Source organism: Periplaneta americana, chromosome 2, assembly GCF_040183065.1.
Source record: "Periplaneta americana isolate PAMFEO1 chromosome 2, P.americana_PAMFEO1_priV1, whole genome shotgun sequence".
In the NCBI taxonomy this organism is placed as follows: Eukaryota; Metazoa; Arthropoda; class Insecta; order Blattodea; family Blattidae; genus Periplaneta; species Periplaneta americana.
Window position 1 is genome coordinate 35681562 of NC_091118.1, and position 18414 is coordinate 35699975.

Here is an 18414-nt window from a genome sequence, read left to right on the forward strand (position 1 = left end):
GTAGTAACTTTCGAGGAATATCACTTTTGTTGACGTCGTACAAAATTTTATCGAATATCCTTTTGAGAAGATTAACTCCATATGTAGATGAAATTATTGGGGACCATCAGTGTGGTTTTAGGCGTAATAGATCGACTATTGATCAGATTTTTTGCATTCGACAGATATTGGAGAAAAAATGGGAGTATAAGGGTACAGTGCATCAGTTATACATAGATTTCAAAAAAGCGTATGACTCGGTTAAGAGAGAAGTATTATATGATATTCTTATTGAATTTGGTATTCCCAAGAAACTAGTTCGATTAATTAAAATGTGTCCTAGTGAAACTTACAGCAGAGTCCGTATAGGCCATTTTCTATCTGATGCTTTTCCAACTCACTGCGGGCTAAAGCAGGGAGATGCACTATCACCTTTACTTTTTAACTTCGCTCTAGAATATGCCATTAGGAAAGTTCAGGATAACACAGAGGGTTTGGAATTGAACGGGTTACATCAGCCTCTTGTCTATGCGGATGACGTGAATATGTTAGGAGAAAATCCACAAACAATTAGGGAAAACGCGGAAATTCTTGTTGAAGCAAGTAGAGCGATAGGGTTGGAAATCCCGAAAAGACTAAGTATATGATTATGTCTCGTGACCAGAATATTGTACGAAATGGAACTATAAAAATTGGAGATTTATCCTTCGAAGAGGTGGAAAAATTCAAATATCATGGAGCAACAGTAACAAATCTAAATGACACTCGGGAGGAAATTAAACGCAGAATAAATATGGGAAATGCCTGTTATTATTCGGTTCAGAAGCTTTTGTCATCTAGTCTTCTGTCAAAAAGTCTGAAAGTTAGAATTTATAAAACAGTTATATTACCGGTTGTTCTGTATGGTTGTGAAACTTGGACTCTCACTTTGAGAGAGGAACAGAGATTAAGGGTGTTTGAGAATAAGGTTCTTAGGAAAATATTTGGGGCTAAGAGGGATGAAGTTACAGGAGAATGGAGAAAGTTACACAACGCAGAGCTGCACGCATTGTATACTTCACCTGACGTAATTAGGAACATAAAATCCAGACGTTTGAGATGGGCAGGACATGTAGCACGTATGGGCGAATCCCGAAATGCATATAGAGTGTTAGTTGGGAGGCCGGAGGGAAAAAGACCTTTGGGGAGGCCGAGACGTAGATGGGAAGATAATATTAAAATGGATTTGAGGGAGGTAGGATATGATGGTAGAGACTGGATTAATCTTGCTCAGGATAGGGACCAATGGCGGGCTTATGTGAGGGCGGCAATGAACCTACGGGTTCCTTAAAAGCCAGTAAGTAAGTATATAAATGTTTTGCTCAAGCTCTTCTTTCGAATGAAGTGGCAATAGTGAATCCTATATCTCATCTTTATGATGATAGTTAAAGAATAGAGAAGAATTGTAAATAAACTATTATGAATAATGATATAATGCTAAAGGAAAGAACAAGTAAAGAAAATAAAAAGACGAAAATTGATAAAAGAAAAACAGGTAAAATAAGAACTGTGAAAGAAAGAGAGGAAATCAAAGAAAAAAGAAAAGTATGAAAACTTGAAGAAGGAGGAAGGAAGAACAGAATAAAATGGGAAGAAGAATAAAATAGAATAGCACGTAGACTGAGATTCCTTTTATTACTAATACCGAATGGGCGCGAAGTTGGTAGCCTTAACCTCCTGTACTGTAAAGGTACACACTAACTGGGGCGCATCCGGATTTTTATTGTTCGCACTATTTTAAACTGAGCATCGCCCCTTATTTCCTCTACCCGCATGACCGGATTCCGTCCATTTATTTTGGCCAGAGAAATCTAGACGGATTTCCATATCAGCCAAGATCAAAATAAAAAAGCCATGACAATATATAGATTGCAAAGCCTGCAGTCGCGGTAATATTGAAGGCATAAATTTTTTTTTTTTTTTTTTATTTATTTATTTATTTAATAATAACATATACATAAAAACGTTACATTAAAATACCCCGAAAGAGCAAAGCTCGTGTTCGGGGACAGTTCCGTTACATAGATACACATACTTTGTAGACAAAATACTTAAGAAAAAAGCTCACATAAAGATTGTAATAAAATTAGTAAATAATAATACTAATAATAACTGAGTGAAAAAAGAGACGATGTTTAGATTGATGGATTAATATTAAATTATTATTAGTAGTATAATTAGTGCAGGTCATGTTGACATAGTAACCAAGATAAAATAGAAAAATACACTTAGGATAGAAATAAACTTGTTTTACAATACATGGTACATAATATATATACAGGGAAGTCTGTCATATAAATTTTTTAATTCTGGATCTGAAAATTTCATTGCTTAAAGTAGTCAATTCTGGATGAAATTTTATTATCGAATTATATAGCCGTGGACCATAATTTGTACTGTGTAGTAAAGCAGCAGATGTGAAATATTTAGGTTCAACTAATTTAAGAATTTCATTTCGTCTCGTATTATGAGCATGTGGCTGAGCTACAAATTTCGTTCTATTTTTATGATAGAATTTCATTAAAGAGTATTCATAAATTTGGTCAATTCTAAAAACATTCAATTCAGAATGGATCAAATTTGTTGGATAATCCAGTCGCCTTTTCAAACAAATTTTGATTATACGTTTTTGCAACATAATTAGAGGAAAAAGAGCAGTTTTTGTAATGCCTCCCCATCCAATTATACCATATTGGATAACAGATTCAACTAGAGCCAAATAAACCAAACGTAATACGTGAGTAGGCAAGTAATGGCGAAGGTTTACAAATTTGTAAATTGTTTTACGTATTCTGTTACATAAAAAGGTGATTTGTCTATCCCATTTCAAGTGCTGATCAACAATAATTCCCAGGTATTTCACATCTACAGATTCTTTCAGGCAAGGGCATTTACAGGTTGTAGAGAGTTTACAAAATGAGTTGTGGATTATTAATTTTAAATGAGAAAGTGATTTCAATTTGTTCAATCCAGAGACTGTTAAAGAAAATGGCACCAAAGTAGTTTTAGTTATATTTAGAGATAGCAAATTTGCATCAAGCCAGTTTTTGATAAAATTTATACCTACATTGGCATGTTTATAAGTGTCCTCCCAAGTTAAACCACTGAAAATCACCACCGTATCATCAGCGTAAGAATAACAGGAGCCATTATGTACTTTCAAATCAATGTTTAATAAATCATTAATATATATTAAAAATAGAATAGGACCTAAAATTGTTCCCTGAGGGACACCTATATCAATATTTACATTTTCACTGATATTATCATCAATTTTGGTTACCTGAGTTCTTTTGTTTAAGTATGATTGAAATAACTTATGCGCAATACCCCTGACTCCTATATCAAATAATTTGTCCAGAAGTAAACGATGGTTCACCGTGTCAAAAGCTTTCCTTAAATCTAAGAAAATCCCTAAACATTTAGAACCGTTATCCAACTCCTGCATAATTTTACCAGTGACTTCAATAATTGCGTCATCCGTAGATAATTTATTTCTGAAGCCATACTGATGTTTGGAGAGAATTTCATTTTTCTCTAAGTAATTTACTAATCTGTTTTTTAAACATTTTTCTAATATCTTTGAGAAGCTAGAGAGCAAGGATATAGGTCTATAGTTATTCAGACTTTTTCTTTCCCCTGACTTATGGACCGGTACAACTACAGCATTTTTCAGAGATTCTGGGAAAACTCCTTGGGTGAGACATAGATTGAATACATAAACAAGCGGTTTTAATATATGTTTAATGATAATCTTTAATGTGTTATTTGTAATTTTGTCGATTCCCGGTGAGACATTATTTTTTAAGGATTTAACAATATTATAAATTTCTTCTTCGGTTACTGGTGATAAAAACATGGAGGAAGATGCGTGCTTATTATGGCCACTGCAATAATTTTTCGTGTTAAATGCCGATTTGTTGATGTTCGATGCAATGCTATGTCCTACTTTTGAGAAATATTTATTAAATTCATTAGCTATGTCTTTTTTGTTTTTAAATATTTCTCCCTCTTCATTTAAAATCTCTGATATGATACTATTTTGGTTCACATTTACGTCTGTGGCTTCATTAATAGTTTGCCAAAATTTCCTAGGATTATTTCGATACTTCTGAAATTGAGATTGATAATACTGAGTTTTCATGTTTCTTATAATAAGAGTTAAAGTATTTCTGTATTTTTTGTAATAATTTATTAGATTTATATTATCAGGTTCTTTTCTAATATTTCTGGCTAATTTGTCTCTTATACGGATTGACTTAATGATACCTGTGGTGATCCAGGGTTTTATTTTTCTTAATTTAGAAGATACTTTAAAGTAAGATACATCTGTGCTTATGTCTATATAATTAGATATTAAATTTTGGAATACTTGAAAGCACAATTCAGCATTTTCACAGTTAAGCACGGAATCCCAATTTTCTTTTTCTATAAGCGAAATTAGCTTATTGTAATTTATGTTTCTTTTTATATGGAGAGGATACTGAGATGTATTAGAGTTTTTAATTCCAATTTCGAATAATGCAATAACTGCATAGTGGTCGGTAATAGCACTACACAAAACAGCAGGTACAAATTTCCAGTTACTCTTTGTTTTAAAAAATATGTGATCAAGGCAAGACTTAGAATCAGGCCGAGTGATAGAGTGTAAAAATTTGACAAAACCATATTCGTGTAAGATATTCATGTACCTATTGCCAGTACTGTCTAATTTGTCTTCTAGAATTTGTATGTTAATGTCTCCAACAATGATTTGATTGCTTGTGTCTTTAGAATTAAACAAAAATAGTTCAAAATTGTCTAAAAATTCATTTATACAATTGTTTGGGGATCTATATATCGCCACAATGGAGAATGGAGTATTATTACATATAAAATTAAGATGAATAGAATTACATTGTGGGATATCTACATGTACTATTGTGACATCAATATTATTTTTGCAGTAGACAACTAAACTATCGCATTTATTATATTTATTCGTTTTGACAAACTTTTTATAACCTGGTAAATCATAGCCAGAGTCATGATTTAACCAAGCCTCCGTCAATATAATGAAGTCGAAAGGATTATTAAAATTTTGCATAGTGGCACAGAATTCCAGGAAATGTTTATTTAAGCTGCGTATATTTAAGTGAAATAATTTAAAATCATGTAAATTGTTACCAATGTAACTGTTGCAAGAGTTAAAGTCTTCCAAAACTGCTGTGCGAGTGTTATTATTAGCGGAATAATAATTTAGCTCATTTATTAGACAATCCATTGTTTAGAAATATTAACATTAAAAAGGATAACAAAAATCAGACAGTAAGACAATTACAATGTAATTAAGTCTTGGAAAGAATTTATCTTATAAGCAGGGCTCGTTTCATCCTTACGAATAAATACCTTGCAATCTCTCGTCCATACAAAACGGTACCCTTTCTGATTAGCTGCCTCTCTTGTTTTGTTTAGTAGGTCACGGGTGGCAATTGTCAAATGTTCACCAGCAGTCAGCCTCCCATCAGGTAGCAAAGGGTTGATCCTTTGTAGCGGAATTCCTGGGCCTTCTGGGTGTTTCCTCGCTTCTAATTTGAATTTCTGGAGCCATGTGTCTCGACTAATTCTTTTGTTGAACCTGACGACAATAGGCTTCGTCTTGCCGGGTTTTGCAGGTAGCCTATGTACAACACTTAAGTCAGCGACAAGCTCCGGTCCTCCGATGACTTCCGAAATATTTTGGACAATCATGAAATGGAACACGAGAAGTTTATTTTGTTATTTCTTCTTCCGAAGCCATTGCAATTAAAAATGCATTCTCCTCGTCGCTATTCATTTTATTTGCAGGTTTAGTCCAGAACAGTGCAAGGAGGTAATGTTCTCGCTCTAGCGGTAAATAACAACACTATCAGATGATGAATTCGGAAATGCAGACAGTGAGCAGTACCATAATAAAAATCCGAACGCGCCGAATGAATTCGTTCCAGTAAATAACAACACTATCAGATGATGAATTCGGAAATGCAGACAGTGAGCAGTACTATAATAAAAATCCGAACGCGCCGAATGAATTCGTTCCGATAAGTAAGCGCGTGTTTTAATAGCGATACCTTTTGAAGAAGCAGTGATTGTATCCCGAGGGAGCGTGTTGTATACGGGACTGAAATTCGAAAACCACGGCTGGCAAAGTCCCAGATGTTGACGGGCAGACGAACAGGCGTGGAAACGGGTAAGCGTTCTACGTCATGGCGTGCCACATGAAGAGCACTATTCAGGTTTCTGTCCCATGTTTTCAGTCTGTTATTTCATTACGATGCATTACTTGCGAAGCTGTATATCGTTGGTGGAATTTGTGATAGCGAGACGATATTCGCCGACATGAATCCGAAGATTCGCCATTGGGTTTATTGACATTTGCTATACATCTCAGAAAAATCGGAGTGTGGCTGTGTCGAGAACACGCACGCAGATTTTACGTGAATACGCCTGGCTTAAACCGACAGATCTTGTCGAGGTCTTCCGCTTGACACCAAAATCAGCGCTCTAGCACTACGGAGTCGCGAGATATACTGCCGGAAAGTTTCGTCCACGCCCAAAATGGCCGCCAATCGCCGAGGGTCCCACCCGCGCCTCGCGCATGCACGGCCACTCAAAGTCGTACTCGTATATCCGATGAACGGACCACATTTATTTCAATCGTGTTATTTGTCACGAAGTTAAACAGTGTCGGAATGGTCACCCTGTGAACGTCACATCGCCTTTTCTGTTCTGGTAGAGCCCGATCGCAAACTCGTGGCACCTGCGCGAAAGACTAATCGGCATCCACTTACATGGACTCGCCCAAGAGTCTTGCTGGGGCTGCCGAGGGTGTGTTTGAACAGTACACACTCTACTGGGTGTTCATTTCAAAGTGTCATGACGTGCCCGTTGTGAGTCAGCGATTTGAAGCGAGTTTCAGCTTTTATGTCAGAGAAGTTGCCTATTAATCAAGGCGTTCAATCTGAACTTGAGAACGTGTACGGTTTAACTTGAACGTTGTAGCTACAGATGGGGGTCTGTAAAGTTTTGTGTGCTACCATAACCTCTTTCGAACTGTGTTTTGCGCGGCCAAGTCGTACGCAGGGTATTTGTTATCATCGGTTGCGTACGACAACATTCCACAATACAAATCAAATGCTCCGTGTCCATGTTGACCGTCGAAGTTAATGTCAACAAATACTGTACGTAAGTAATCGTCTTAACCCTCTTCCCATATCCCGAAAGTAAAAAAAAAAAAACTCACCTCAGTACGTGTTTCCAAACAGTTCATATTTCTGCCACTACCGGCGTTATCGTACGTATTGGTAAGTACTCTTCAGAATGAACGCCGTAATTGCTAGGAAACGTCTCTGGCACATAGGTAATACACCTCTGCGGAAGTGTAGGAAGATTTAATTCTCTAGGCTCATTGACTAGCCCCATGACGGCATACAGCAAGCCATGACACACTTTGAACAGAACACCCAGTGTAGTAAGCTGTCGCCCGCACACACCGAAACCCCCCCCCCCCCCACTATGAAGCCTCAGAAAGAAGTTCGCGCATGTTTGTGCGATCGGGCTGTACCCCATGCGTGGGTCTGATTTTAAAGACGTATTCACGTCAGATACCCGTCAAGTAATAAGCCAAGCGGGAACAGCAGGCAAACGTGTTACACTGGTAGTTTCCTGATGTCCACAATGTAACTGTGAAGTCACGCTTTGCCCGTAATGATTGGTGGTAACAGGCCTGATATACCATTGCAATGCTAAAGTTCAAAATAAAGTAGTAGTTTTGTCAGAGAAAGTTAATAGGCTTACACTACTACGCCGATTTAGTAGAATGCGTTTGAATCTAAAGAAAGCAGCAAAACAGTACAACGTGGTCTGTTGTGACGAGAATCCAAGGCCCCCCCCCACCCCCAATCACATACTTTTAAGGCATCATGTCACAAACACGTTCACGTCTGAGTATTTCTCTCAAAGTAAATATTACTCTACGCCTTGAAAACGGAGAAATATTAACCCAGATATGCCTGAAATATTTTTTTGCAATTTTTGTGTATTTTCCAAATCTCATTTAATGCAGTATATAACTGAAGTATTTGTATGGTGTCGAAACATTCTAGTAGTAACTGGTTGAGTTAGAAACAGGTGTCCTTTTAAAAGGACAGTAGGCATATGAGCATACATTTTGAGAATAATTGTATACTATGCTTACATGAAAGGAAACAATGTATTTGTTGTAATTTACAATTATTATTATTATTATTATTATTATTATTATTATTATTATTATTAGTAACAAATTATTACGTTACAGCAGATTGCCTAAGTTAGCTTTAAATTACAATCCTAGAGGCAAACGTGAGGTGGGAAGACCCTGGAAGAGATGGACACCATTCAGACATCGCCGGGACAGACCGAAATGGCCTAATCCATGACGTTGATTATTATTATTATTATTATTATTATTATTTTATTATAGTTTCTTTATTATTACTAATATTATTCTGAAGAATGATGCATTGTGGCTAAATTCGTTTTAACTCTAGAATGCTTTCATCATTAAAAAGTACCGTATTGCTATTGATACGTAAAAATAAGTAATAGGCGAAAAGTGTGTTGAAGTATCGAGGAGGAGCTTATATTGGGAGAGAAGTGACGATACATATAATGAGGCAGTTGCTGTGGCAATGTCGAAAGACAAGTTTCAGTTCATTTTCTAAAATCTACATTGTTATGACAATGACAATTTAGATAGAAAATAAGACCTCTTCCAAAAATACTAAATGAAAAACAATAGAAATTTATGTCCGTTCAATACCTCCCTCCAGAACGTTACCAGTCCTCCACGTGTAAACAGATCTTGCTGTGCAAATCTGGCTTTCAAGTATATCTCCCTGTGAAGCAGACTTGAATAATTTCAAAGGAAAAATTGTTCTGGAGCCGGGTATCGATCCCGGGACTTTCGCCTTAGCGAACCAACGCTCTGCCGACTAGCTACCCAGCAACTACACCCGACACGGTCTCAACTTTTCCATTCATATCCACATACCTTAGTGGGCTGACAAGACTCCAGAAACCCAATTTTGAGTGCACACGAACTCTATGTGGCATTTGTAGGCTGCATTATAGTGATATATCTGTATTTGAGATGAAATTTCGCCCGTAGCATAATTTTCAAACGTAGATAGCATTTCATGCAGGGAAAATCCACTAAAATTGAAATAGCGAAACAATTTCAAAATATATGGGGATATGCCTACTGTCCTTTTAAAAGGACACGCAAGTTTTCGTCATTGTCATGTCGCAATGAATAGATATTTCGAACGCATTGTGGTTTCACGTTATATTTATGTTTATTAGGAGTCATTTGATCTACAACAATTTGTAAAATAATTCTGAACTGTAAAAATATTTAACATTCTTATCTAATTTGCGTCTCGGATGCCATAGCTGAAATAAGCGAACAATTCTCACGTCCACATCTCAAACTCAACGATGACCAGAACTCTCATTACCAATCTTGACACACCTAGCAAGCCTCTAATTAAGACCAGTAATAGTGACACCTGTGAAAAATCAAATGCGTTAACTGTAGAGAGGGTAATTTGAAACATTGACAACTGTCCTTTTAATAGGACAGTAGGCATATCTGGGTTAAGGTTATTGTTAGAGAGTTTAAGATAGTATCTATGTATTTACTTTTTCATTTACTAACTTTTTTACTTTTTACTTATTTATTATTTATTCATGTTCTTATTTATTTATTCATCTATATATTTATTTGCTTATTGATATATTTATTCATTTATTCAGTCACTCATTTACTTATTTATTTATTTACGTATTTATTATTGTAGACCTATGTTATAAATATATAATCAAGGAAATAAAATCAATTTGTATTAACATTATATCAGCTTCACTGAGGGTCAATACACAATGATAACTTCTCTTATCTGCATAGATTACCTTATTTAGGAGAAGTTTACTCATACTTGTGGTATTTTCTACTTACCAATTACTTCTTGGTCTTGGTAAGAATCTATTTAAACAGTCCTTTGATGATTTCCTTTCCTCAGATTCGCATAACAAAACCACGCAAATCCAATTACGTTTCACTCGTGTCAACGCTAGTACGTCGTGTCTAAATTATCCCATCATTAGATTTATTTTTATTTTAGTTGGTTATTTAATGACGCCGTATCAGCTACTAGGTTATTAATAGCGAGACGATATTTGGCGAGATGAGGCCGAGGATTCGCCATAGATTACCTTGCATTCACATTACGGTTGGGGAAAACCTCGGAAGAAACCCAACGAGGTAATCAGCCCAAGCGGGGATCGAACCCACGCCCGATTGCAACTTCAGACCGGCAGGCAAGTGCCTTAACCGACTGAGCCACGCCGGTGGCTATCATTAGATATAGGCCCTATAGTTTCCAGTAATTGTTTCCTGATAAGGATGCTGCTCTGTTTGGATCACTTCACAATCCGAATTATGCTGATTGTCCTGCCATACATAGTTCCGTTCCGGTATACAAGACTACAAACAAAAGCGAAACCAATTGCTCTCTGTAATTTTAAACAGGTGCGGCACTGCAGCGGTGAAAACAGTGGTTAACTGTGACGTAATTATTCTTCATTCTGAAAGCAGGTTGGAATTGAATACCATACAAAAGCGGCACGAGGATGTCAATGCTGTTGTGGAATTGGACGCAAACATCATTAGCAATGCCGAAATAGAAATGGATAACGAATTGGCTGTATAGTTGAAGTCAATGTAGAAATGAAACTATGATCACAGTTTTAAATATGAATGTATTATCATTATGGAAGACAACTCATTTTACATCTCTACATCAGGTGTTATTTTAGCCATCTAGTCAATCAACTTTTGTTTTCTGAACATTCCTTCACGAGTGAAATTTGTGATTAAAAATTATGTTCGTATATAATTTTTTAATGCGAAACATCTATACTCGACCTACAAGGTGAGAAGAATTGTGACGTTTTGACATTAAAGATTTTCCTGTACACTCTGATGTCACTCGTGGTACCATGGCAACAAGGTAGATGAATTTCGTGCCTCGTAGTTTCCTACGCGGTCCGTCTTACTCAATTATCTATTTAATGTGCCTCGAGGTTTTCCACACAGTCCGCCTCGCTCTATTACGTCATCCTTGAAAATTCTTTAATGTTCCTTCAAACGGAACGATGAAAATCTGAGTGAGACAAATGGCTAACAGGCTTCGAACTCACATAGACATTTCTTCTTAGCCCCAAATCCTCTTGCAAGGACTCGCTATCGCACAGGTACTGTTAGTTTTCTATCTCCCCATTTCCCCTCCTTTCATTTATCGTAGCATAGCCTACTCATCCGACATTTGGTAATACCCATTTAATCCCTAAGTGGTCCTTACCTAACCTAAAAAAAATAAAGATCTGTAACATCTACATTCCACCTACATTGACATAAAAAAATGGAATAAGAGTAACGATTTCTTACACTGACGTCATTCGAATTATGTCGCCTTGGAAACGCTTATATCATATGATGAACTCAGCAGTGTGAGGGAGTCCATTTCTCTGCACAAGGGGAATCAGCATATTTATAAATAACCTACTTGGAAGAGTTTATTTTAATCAATTGCTGCTTGTAATAGATATATTTTTAAAGAATTATGGGTATTATTCAGTTGCGTTTGGTATGGACCCAGACTGATGCTTGCACAACACTGTAGTACCGTAGCTATAGAAAATTAATACAATGTTGGCACTAGTCACAAACAGGTGGATAAATTATAATCATGATATTTTAGGAGATATTGTCATGTGATGTAGTATACAGTGTGACAAATGAATGAGTTCATGCTTTCAAATTATTTTGTTTCATACTGCATTGCATTGTTTGAAATAATGCAATGGAATACAAAGAGAAATTTAGTGAATTGCACTTCTATTGCTTTATGCAATAACAACGTTAGTGAAAATTTTGAATTATGCAATACCTTTGTTTAAATTAGTATTTCAGTATCAAAACATTGTAAAATTATGGTTTTCATTAAAAATTAAATTATTGTTTATTTAATGACGCTCGCAACTGCCGAGGTTATATCAACATCGCCGGTGTGGTGGAATTTTGTCCCGCAGGAGTACATGCCAGTAAATCTACTGACATGAGCCTGTGCACACTTAAATGCCATCAACCTGGGCCGGGATCGAACCCGTAACTTCGAGCACAAAAGGCCAGCGCTTTGTCTACTGCGCTACTGAGGCCGACCGGTTTTTATTAATATGTAATCTCTGAACATAAGAATATTTGTTACCAAATGTAAATATTTTATTTCTAACGCTCTTAAATTTTCTCTACTTTTCCTCAGAAGCGGGTTTTTACATTGACGCTGATATTGCATCCAACTCCTCATTTGTGAATTTGTACAACTGTATTTATTATTGCATAATTCCTTGTTTTCAGCTGATGAAGATTTCGAAGAGGCTCTTTGGAGACAGGCTCTTCAAGTTCATGATGAAGTCTACATTTTATGGTCACTTCGTGGCAGGCGAGGATCAGTACAAGATCAGGCCAACACTCGAGCGACTTCGATCATTCGGAGTGAAGCCTATCCTTGATTACTCTGTGGAAGAGGACATCTCGCAGGAAGAGGCAGAGCGTCGTGAAGTTGAGTATGTATCAAGCTGCCATTGACATTGTGTGTAGTTACCTGGCGCTGGCGCGCGGCCCATGTGCGCCATTTGTTGATCCCAAATAACTGGGAGATGTAACATCTAATTCTAGCAGCAGATGTCCCACATTGGAGAGCTTATGTAACTTACGCTTCCACGTGCTGGGAGATATGTAGGCCTACTACAGTGGGACGGTTCGTGTGAATGGGATGTTGGCAGGAGGATGCGATGTACATACTCGTGTCCTAAAAAATAAGAGATTGCCAAAATGTGATCTTGACCTCGTTATTTCTTACTAATTCCATTATATAATGCGAAAGAAATAAGAGCTTGCCAAACTTGATCTTGATCCCATTCTCTTTTACAAGGGAAGGGTTTTGGCTCGAACAGGAATTTTTGGTTAAAAATTTGTACAGAGGCTTACCTCACAATGGTGATGAAGTCCGTAAAAGCATTCATTTGTGTAACTCTCCGTTTGGTTGGTATTGGTCAATACACTTCTTTAAAAATGTACATGAGGATTCTCTATAAAATGCATGAAACAGCATGGAGCAGAGCAATAAGCACAACACGCAGAAGCAACACCTGAACAGTCTTCTGAACCACACTCCAGTGCTGAAAAATCAAATGCTACCTGAATTAAATTTTTGAAGTCCGAGACTTGTTCAGGATTCACGTAACCAGCTGACTGCCAGGAATACTGAAGCATAGGGCGGTATACTGGAGCAAACAACTGGTTATGAATAAAAGAGTGCATTTTCATTATAAACACTCGATTTCCCAAGTTAAGTTCTGGATTCTCAGCAAGAGTTCTTATGCAATCTGTTATCCTCCGAGCATATATTTTGTATTGTTTAAGGAAACAGATATTCAGAGGCTGGAAATAATTTTTTTTTTTTTTTTTTTTTTTTTAAGGTGGAATGATCATTCATTCTATGTCCTAGCCTTGGAATGATTCATTTATTAAGTTTGTGTCCTTGTGCGCATTCAATGACTCACACAACAGTGTACAGTTTTGATTAACTGCAATATTTTCAGACAGAACGTTGGAGAATAATTTTCTTAAATGGGCTTTAGACATTTTACCACTCGCACTAGCTTCTAGGCTAGGCTAGGCTTACGGGTAAGGTGTCCCACCCCCTTAACTTGTGCAGTGCTCTCCCCACCCCTCAACTTGTACAGTGCTCTAAGAGACAAACCACACATTACACAAACGAATGCTTTTGTGAGCTTTACAGAGATGTAAAGATGGGCCTGTATACAAATTTTGGATACGAAATTCCTGTTCGAACCGAAACCGTAGGTAGATAGGTAGATAGATAGATAGATAGATAGATAGATAGATAGATAGATAGATAGATAGATAGATAGATAGATAGATAGATAGATAGATAGATAGATAGATAGATAGATAGATAGATAGATAGATAGATAGATAGATAGATAGACAGACAGACAGACAGACAGACAGACAGACAGACAGACAGACAGACAGACAGACAGACAGACAGACAGATAGTTAGTTTTGCAAAAACATGTGGAACATGTATGGCATCGTCATATACAATTTAAAATACATGATATCATACAATGGATACAAATTAAGATACATGAATAGTAAAAAACTCATCGACATCATACAATGGATTTGCCAATAATATAGTCCTAATTCGTGTCCTAAACACTCGGAATGGAAGATTCCTTATATCAACAGGTTGTTAGTCCCCCTTCAGGGGAGTGGCACGGGCCGGAGACTGCCCTCGCATAGTAGCCCGCTTGGGCAGGTCCATTACTATCCTAAGGCCATCCACGCAACAGATTCCCCTGCGCGTCGCCCCCCGAACTCCCCTACAGCCTGCAGAATCTCTCTACGTTTCCTGGTCCGCGGTTCCTCAACCCCGGGTCCCACAAGCACAATGAGAGCCCACGGTAAATAGCACTACCGCCACATATCACGGGGTCCAAGTTCGGTGGCGGCTTGGAGCCGACTATAAATCGGAGCAAGCCCGAAATATAGAAAAAGATACGGAGATAAAGAAAAAGAGAAAGTGTAATTATTAGACTTCGTTGAATTGCCACACGCAATCAGGTTGCCGATATACGGTAGTATAGAAGAGGTGAGCGACCGCCCGGTCTCGTAGTATAAGCAGTTCATGTTAAGAGTTGTGACCGGTCCAAATAGATAGAGTAGCTACAGCTAATGTATACCTATGCAAGCATTTGTTTTTTGCATTATTGTGGTTGGAATAGTCAAAGCTTAACATTTGTTCAGTGCAGACAAGAATTAAATCAAACATACTACAATGAGAGTGTTGCTTTTCCAAATACTTGCCCCTGGAATACCCTTACCCCCGCAGCCAGTCTTGACCCGTTGGGGAACGTGGTTGGATGCTGTTAATTATTATGCAGAACATTACGGCAAAATAATGAAGGTAATTGATACATTGGATAGCACAGACAGTTCTGCTGTTGCAGCTGTAAAATCATTGCCTTCTGAACAGCTATTGGAAGATTTATGTTCATTGATTCTAATTTTAAAATCTTGTCCAAAAGCATCATCCTGTTAGAATCGTCTAAACTACAACTCTCAGAAGCCCTTAATATAGTGTATAAAGTAACACAATAACAATTCACTAATTTCAGAAAAAGTGAAATGTAAGCTGAGAAACATTATTGCTAAAAATTCTGCCTATTCACAACTTCGTATTATACATGATGTACTATCAGGTCACGACAAGATATCTGAAGTTGGTGTACTAAAATGTAGTGACTTTCCGTTCTTCAAACATGTACGTATTACATCGTGTGATGTTGAACGTACATTTTCCCAATATAAAAACAGTTTAAGTGACCATCGGAGGAGGTTACTTTGCAGTCGCTCAAAATGTACGTAACTCTTCATTGCAATGCACATATTCAAGGATGATGTGAGTATCTTACATTAAATTTTAAGAGTTAATATATCTCACTATAAAATAATTGTGTATTTACATGTTTAGACATTTCCTACTTCAATGATGATTCATTATATTTCTTGAATGCAGGATACAGGTTTTATTGTAACCGCAGTATACTGCTCAGTGTTTACATCAGAGGCATACTACATCCGTTGCACGCTTCCTTCTCATACAGTCTATACTGCGTGTGCAGTAAACCTTACGATTCTCGTGGCAATTCCACGAAGTCTAGTAATTATGATGCCGAAATGAGGCCAACGCAGAAAGTTACCCAGCAATTCTGCTTCAATAAAATTAGCTGAAGGAAAACCTCAACCAGGTATGTCGTCCCAACCGGGATTTGGACCTGGGCCCGTTCGTTACGGTCAGACGTGCTAGCCTTATTCCACAGGAGTGGACTAGTTCTTTTTTTACTAATCTCATTATGATGCGCATTCAGATATTGAGCTCTTCGAGGGGACTGTAGGCTGGCATGATGAAGGAAGTTGCGGTGATGAGAACATTCGCTTCAGCATTGTCAGACTTCTTCATGGACGGTGTTTAACGACGCTGTTTCAACTGCACGGTTATCTAGCGTCGATGGAATAGTAGCAGGTTTAGCCATGTGATTAGTTGTCATTCGCCTTACGATCAGGGTTGGGCGAGTAAATTACATGTACGCATTTTACGTGTAATTTACATCTAAATACGTAATTTAGAAAACTGCTTTATACACAGAGTAATAAACTAATATTTATTGATTTTGACAATCTAAACATTAATTACTTCATCCCTTTTAAATCCTGATAAGAAAAATGTATGTCGCAGCAGAATTTTTTTTTTTTTTTTGTGATATTATACTGTAGTTTTTACATAGATTGTAACATTTGTTCATACTTACTTTCATTCACTCTAATACTTAGAAAATTATAAATGCTTTGCTTGCTTTCAATTTAATATTTTAGGGGAAAAATTCGCTGCGGCGCCGGAGATCGAACCCGGGTTCTTGGTTCTACGTACCAAGCGCTCTGACCACTGAGCTACGCCGAATTCAATCCATAGCTCCGGATCGAACCTTCCTCCTTAGATGTTTTCCCTTTGTGACCTGACTCCAAGTTAGGCATATATATGTTGACGTGTATCCAATGTAAACTGCCATTATACTAGGAGAGAACTCAGCTGAGTGACTTGTTGGCCAGGAATCCGCAGTTATTATGCACTGCTAGCTGAGAGAATATTATAGATATATTAATTTGTCCTACATAATTTATCTGTAATATTGACACAAAGGGAAAACATCGAAGGAGGAAGGTTCGTTCCGGAGCTGTGGATTGAATTCGGCGTAGCTCAGTGGTAAGAGCACTTGGTACGTAGAATCAAGGACCCGGGTTCGATCCCCGGCGCCGGAGCGAATTTTTCTCCAAAAATATTAAGTGTCAATATTACAGATAAATTCTGTAGGACAAATTAATATATTTATAATATGCTTTCAGTTTGTTTGTTGGAAAAACCCCATAACATTCTAACTAATAAATTGTTATGGGGGACTTCATATATATATTATAAAACACAACTAATAGTGAATAAACCTAACATTTAGCAACTAATATCACTTGTTAAATACATTTTGACAATTAAAATAAAAGTAATTAAACTAAACAGTTTTTATTGATTTCCCGAAAGTTTTGATTTTGTTCCTTGTGATCACTTCTAATGATAAAGAACTTTTTATAGTATAGGCTAACAATTTCAGATAAATATTATAAATTGAACATAAAAACTCATTGTAATAATTTTCCAAACTTTATGTTGTAAATGACTAATCATCAAAGAGTTGGGAAGCATGGCTGAATAGACTTTTTGTATGTCAGAACATTAATAAACTTATTTTTTCAATCTTCTCTTCCACTGGCATTACTATCTTTGTTGATCGTAGGCCATGTGTACAGTTCTGCGTAGAAACCTTTCACTTTATCCGGTATGAATTGCAAAATCTTCCTACGGTCTACATTTTTTAACATTAATTGGTAACCTCGAGTTATATGCTAGGTTTGTTGGCAGTTCAAACGGTAAATTTTCATCACAAACTGAACAAAGTCAGACTAGAAATTAAAGATCTTGGAGGTTTTTTTACGTATTTTATATTTATTACGTTAATTACGCACTATTTACGCTAATTTTACTGTACCTTTTTTATGTGCAAAGTCCCAATTGAGAAAAAAACACGAAAGGAAAAACTCCAACAATTGAAGGGGACATTCTGGAGTCAATTACCAAATTTTTTTGCCTTTTTTAAATTTTCTATTCGGTGGTTTTCATATTATAAGCTATCCTCTGTCGATATATGAAAGAAGAAATTTTATCCCTGATTCTTGCAATGAATATCGCCCAGTCTTTCTCAAAATTGTGCAGTTTACTTGTCTTACATACAATGAGAATAAATTTTAATACTTACGTGAATTAAAAAAATGTCAAAGTTGAAAATTAAATATCTGTAATGCCACTTGGTAGGCCTATGTATAAAAAAACTAGAATTGTTTACCTGACTTGACTCTATAACATATCCAATGTACGTAAATTTCAGTTAATATTTTCTGTGTTTTCTTAAAAAATTAAGAATCCTCAAACTAAACAAAGTCTTCGAAACTTTACAATATAGAAACTCGGAACTTGATAATATAAAGTAAACATACCCTGCAAATCTAATTATTTTCATTGCAATTTCTATCCCACAATCACTTTTCAAATCTGGTTTGTAAAGTGAAAGGGAAAA

General features: G+C 36.7%; 1 protein-coding gene across 2 annotated transcripts in view; it reads left to right on the top strand.

Moving 5' to 3' along the window:
* The window catches only part of slgA (proline dehydrogenase slgA), a 315508-nt gene that overhangs the window by 139818 nt on the left and 157276 nt on the right, over positions 1 to 18414 (top strand). For both annotated transcript variants that reach the window (XM_069815407.1, XM_069815416.1), the window contains exon 2: positions 12497 to 12705. In XM_069815407.1, the coding sequence (XP_069671508.1) occupies positions 12497 to 12705 (209 nt within the window). The remainder of the gene's footprint in view (positions 1 to 12496; positions 12706 to 18414) is intronic.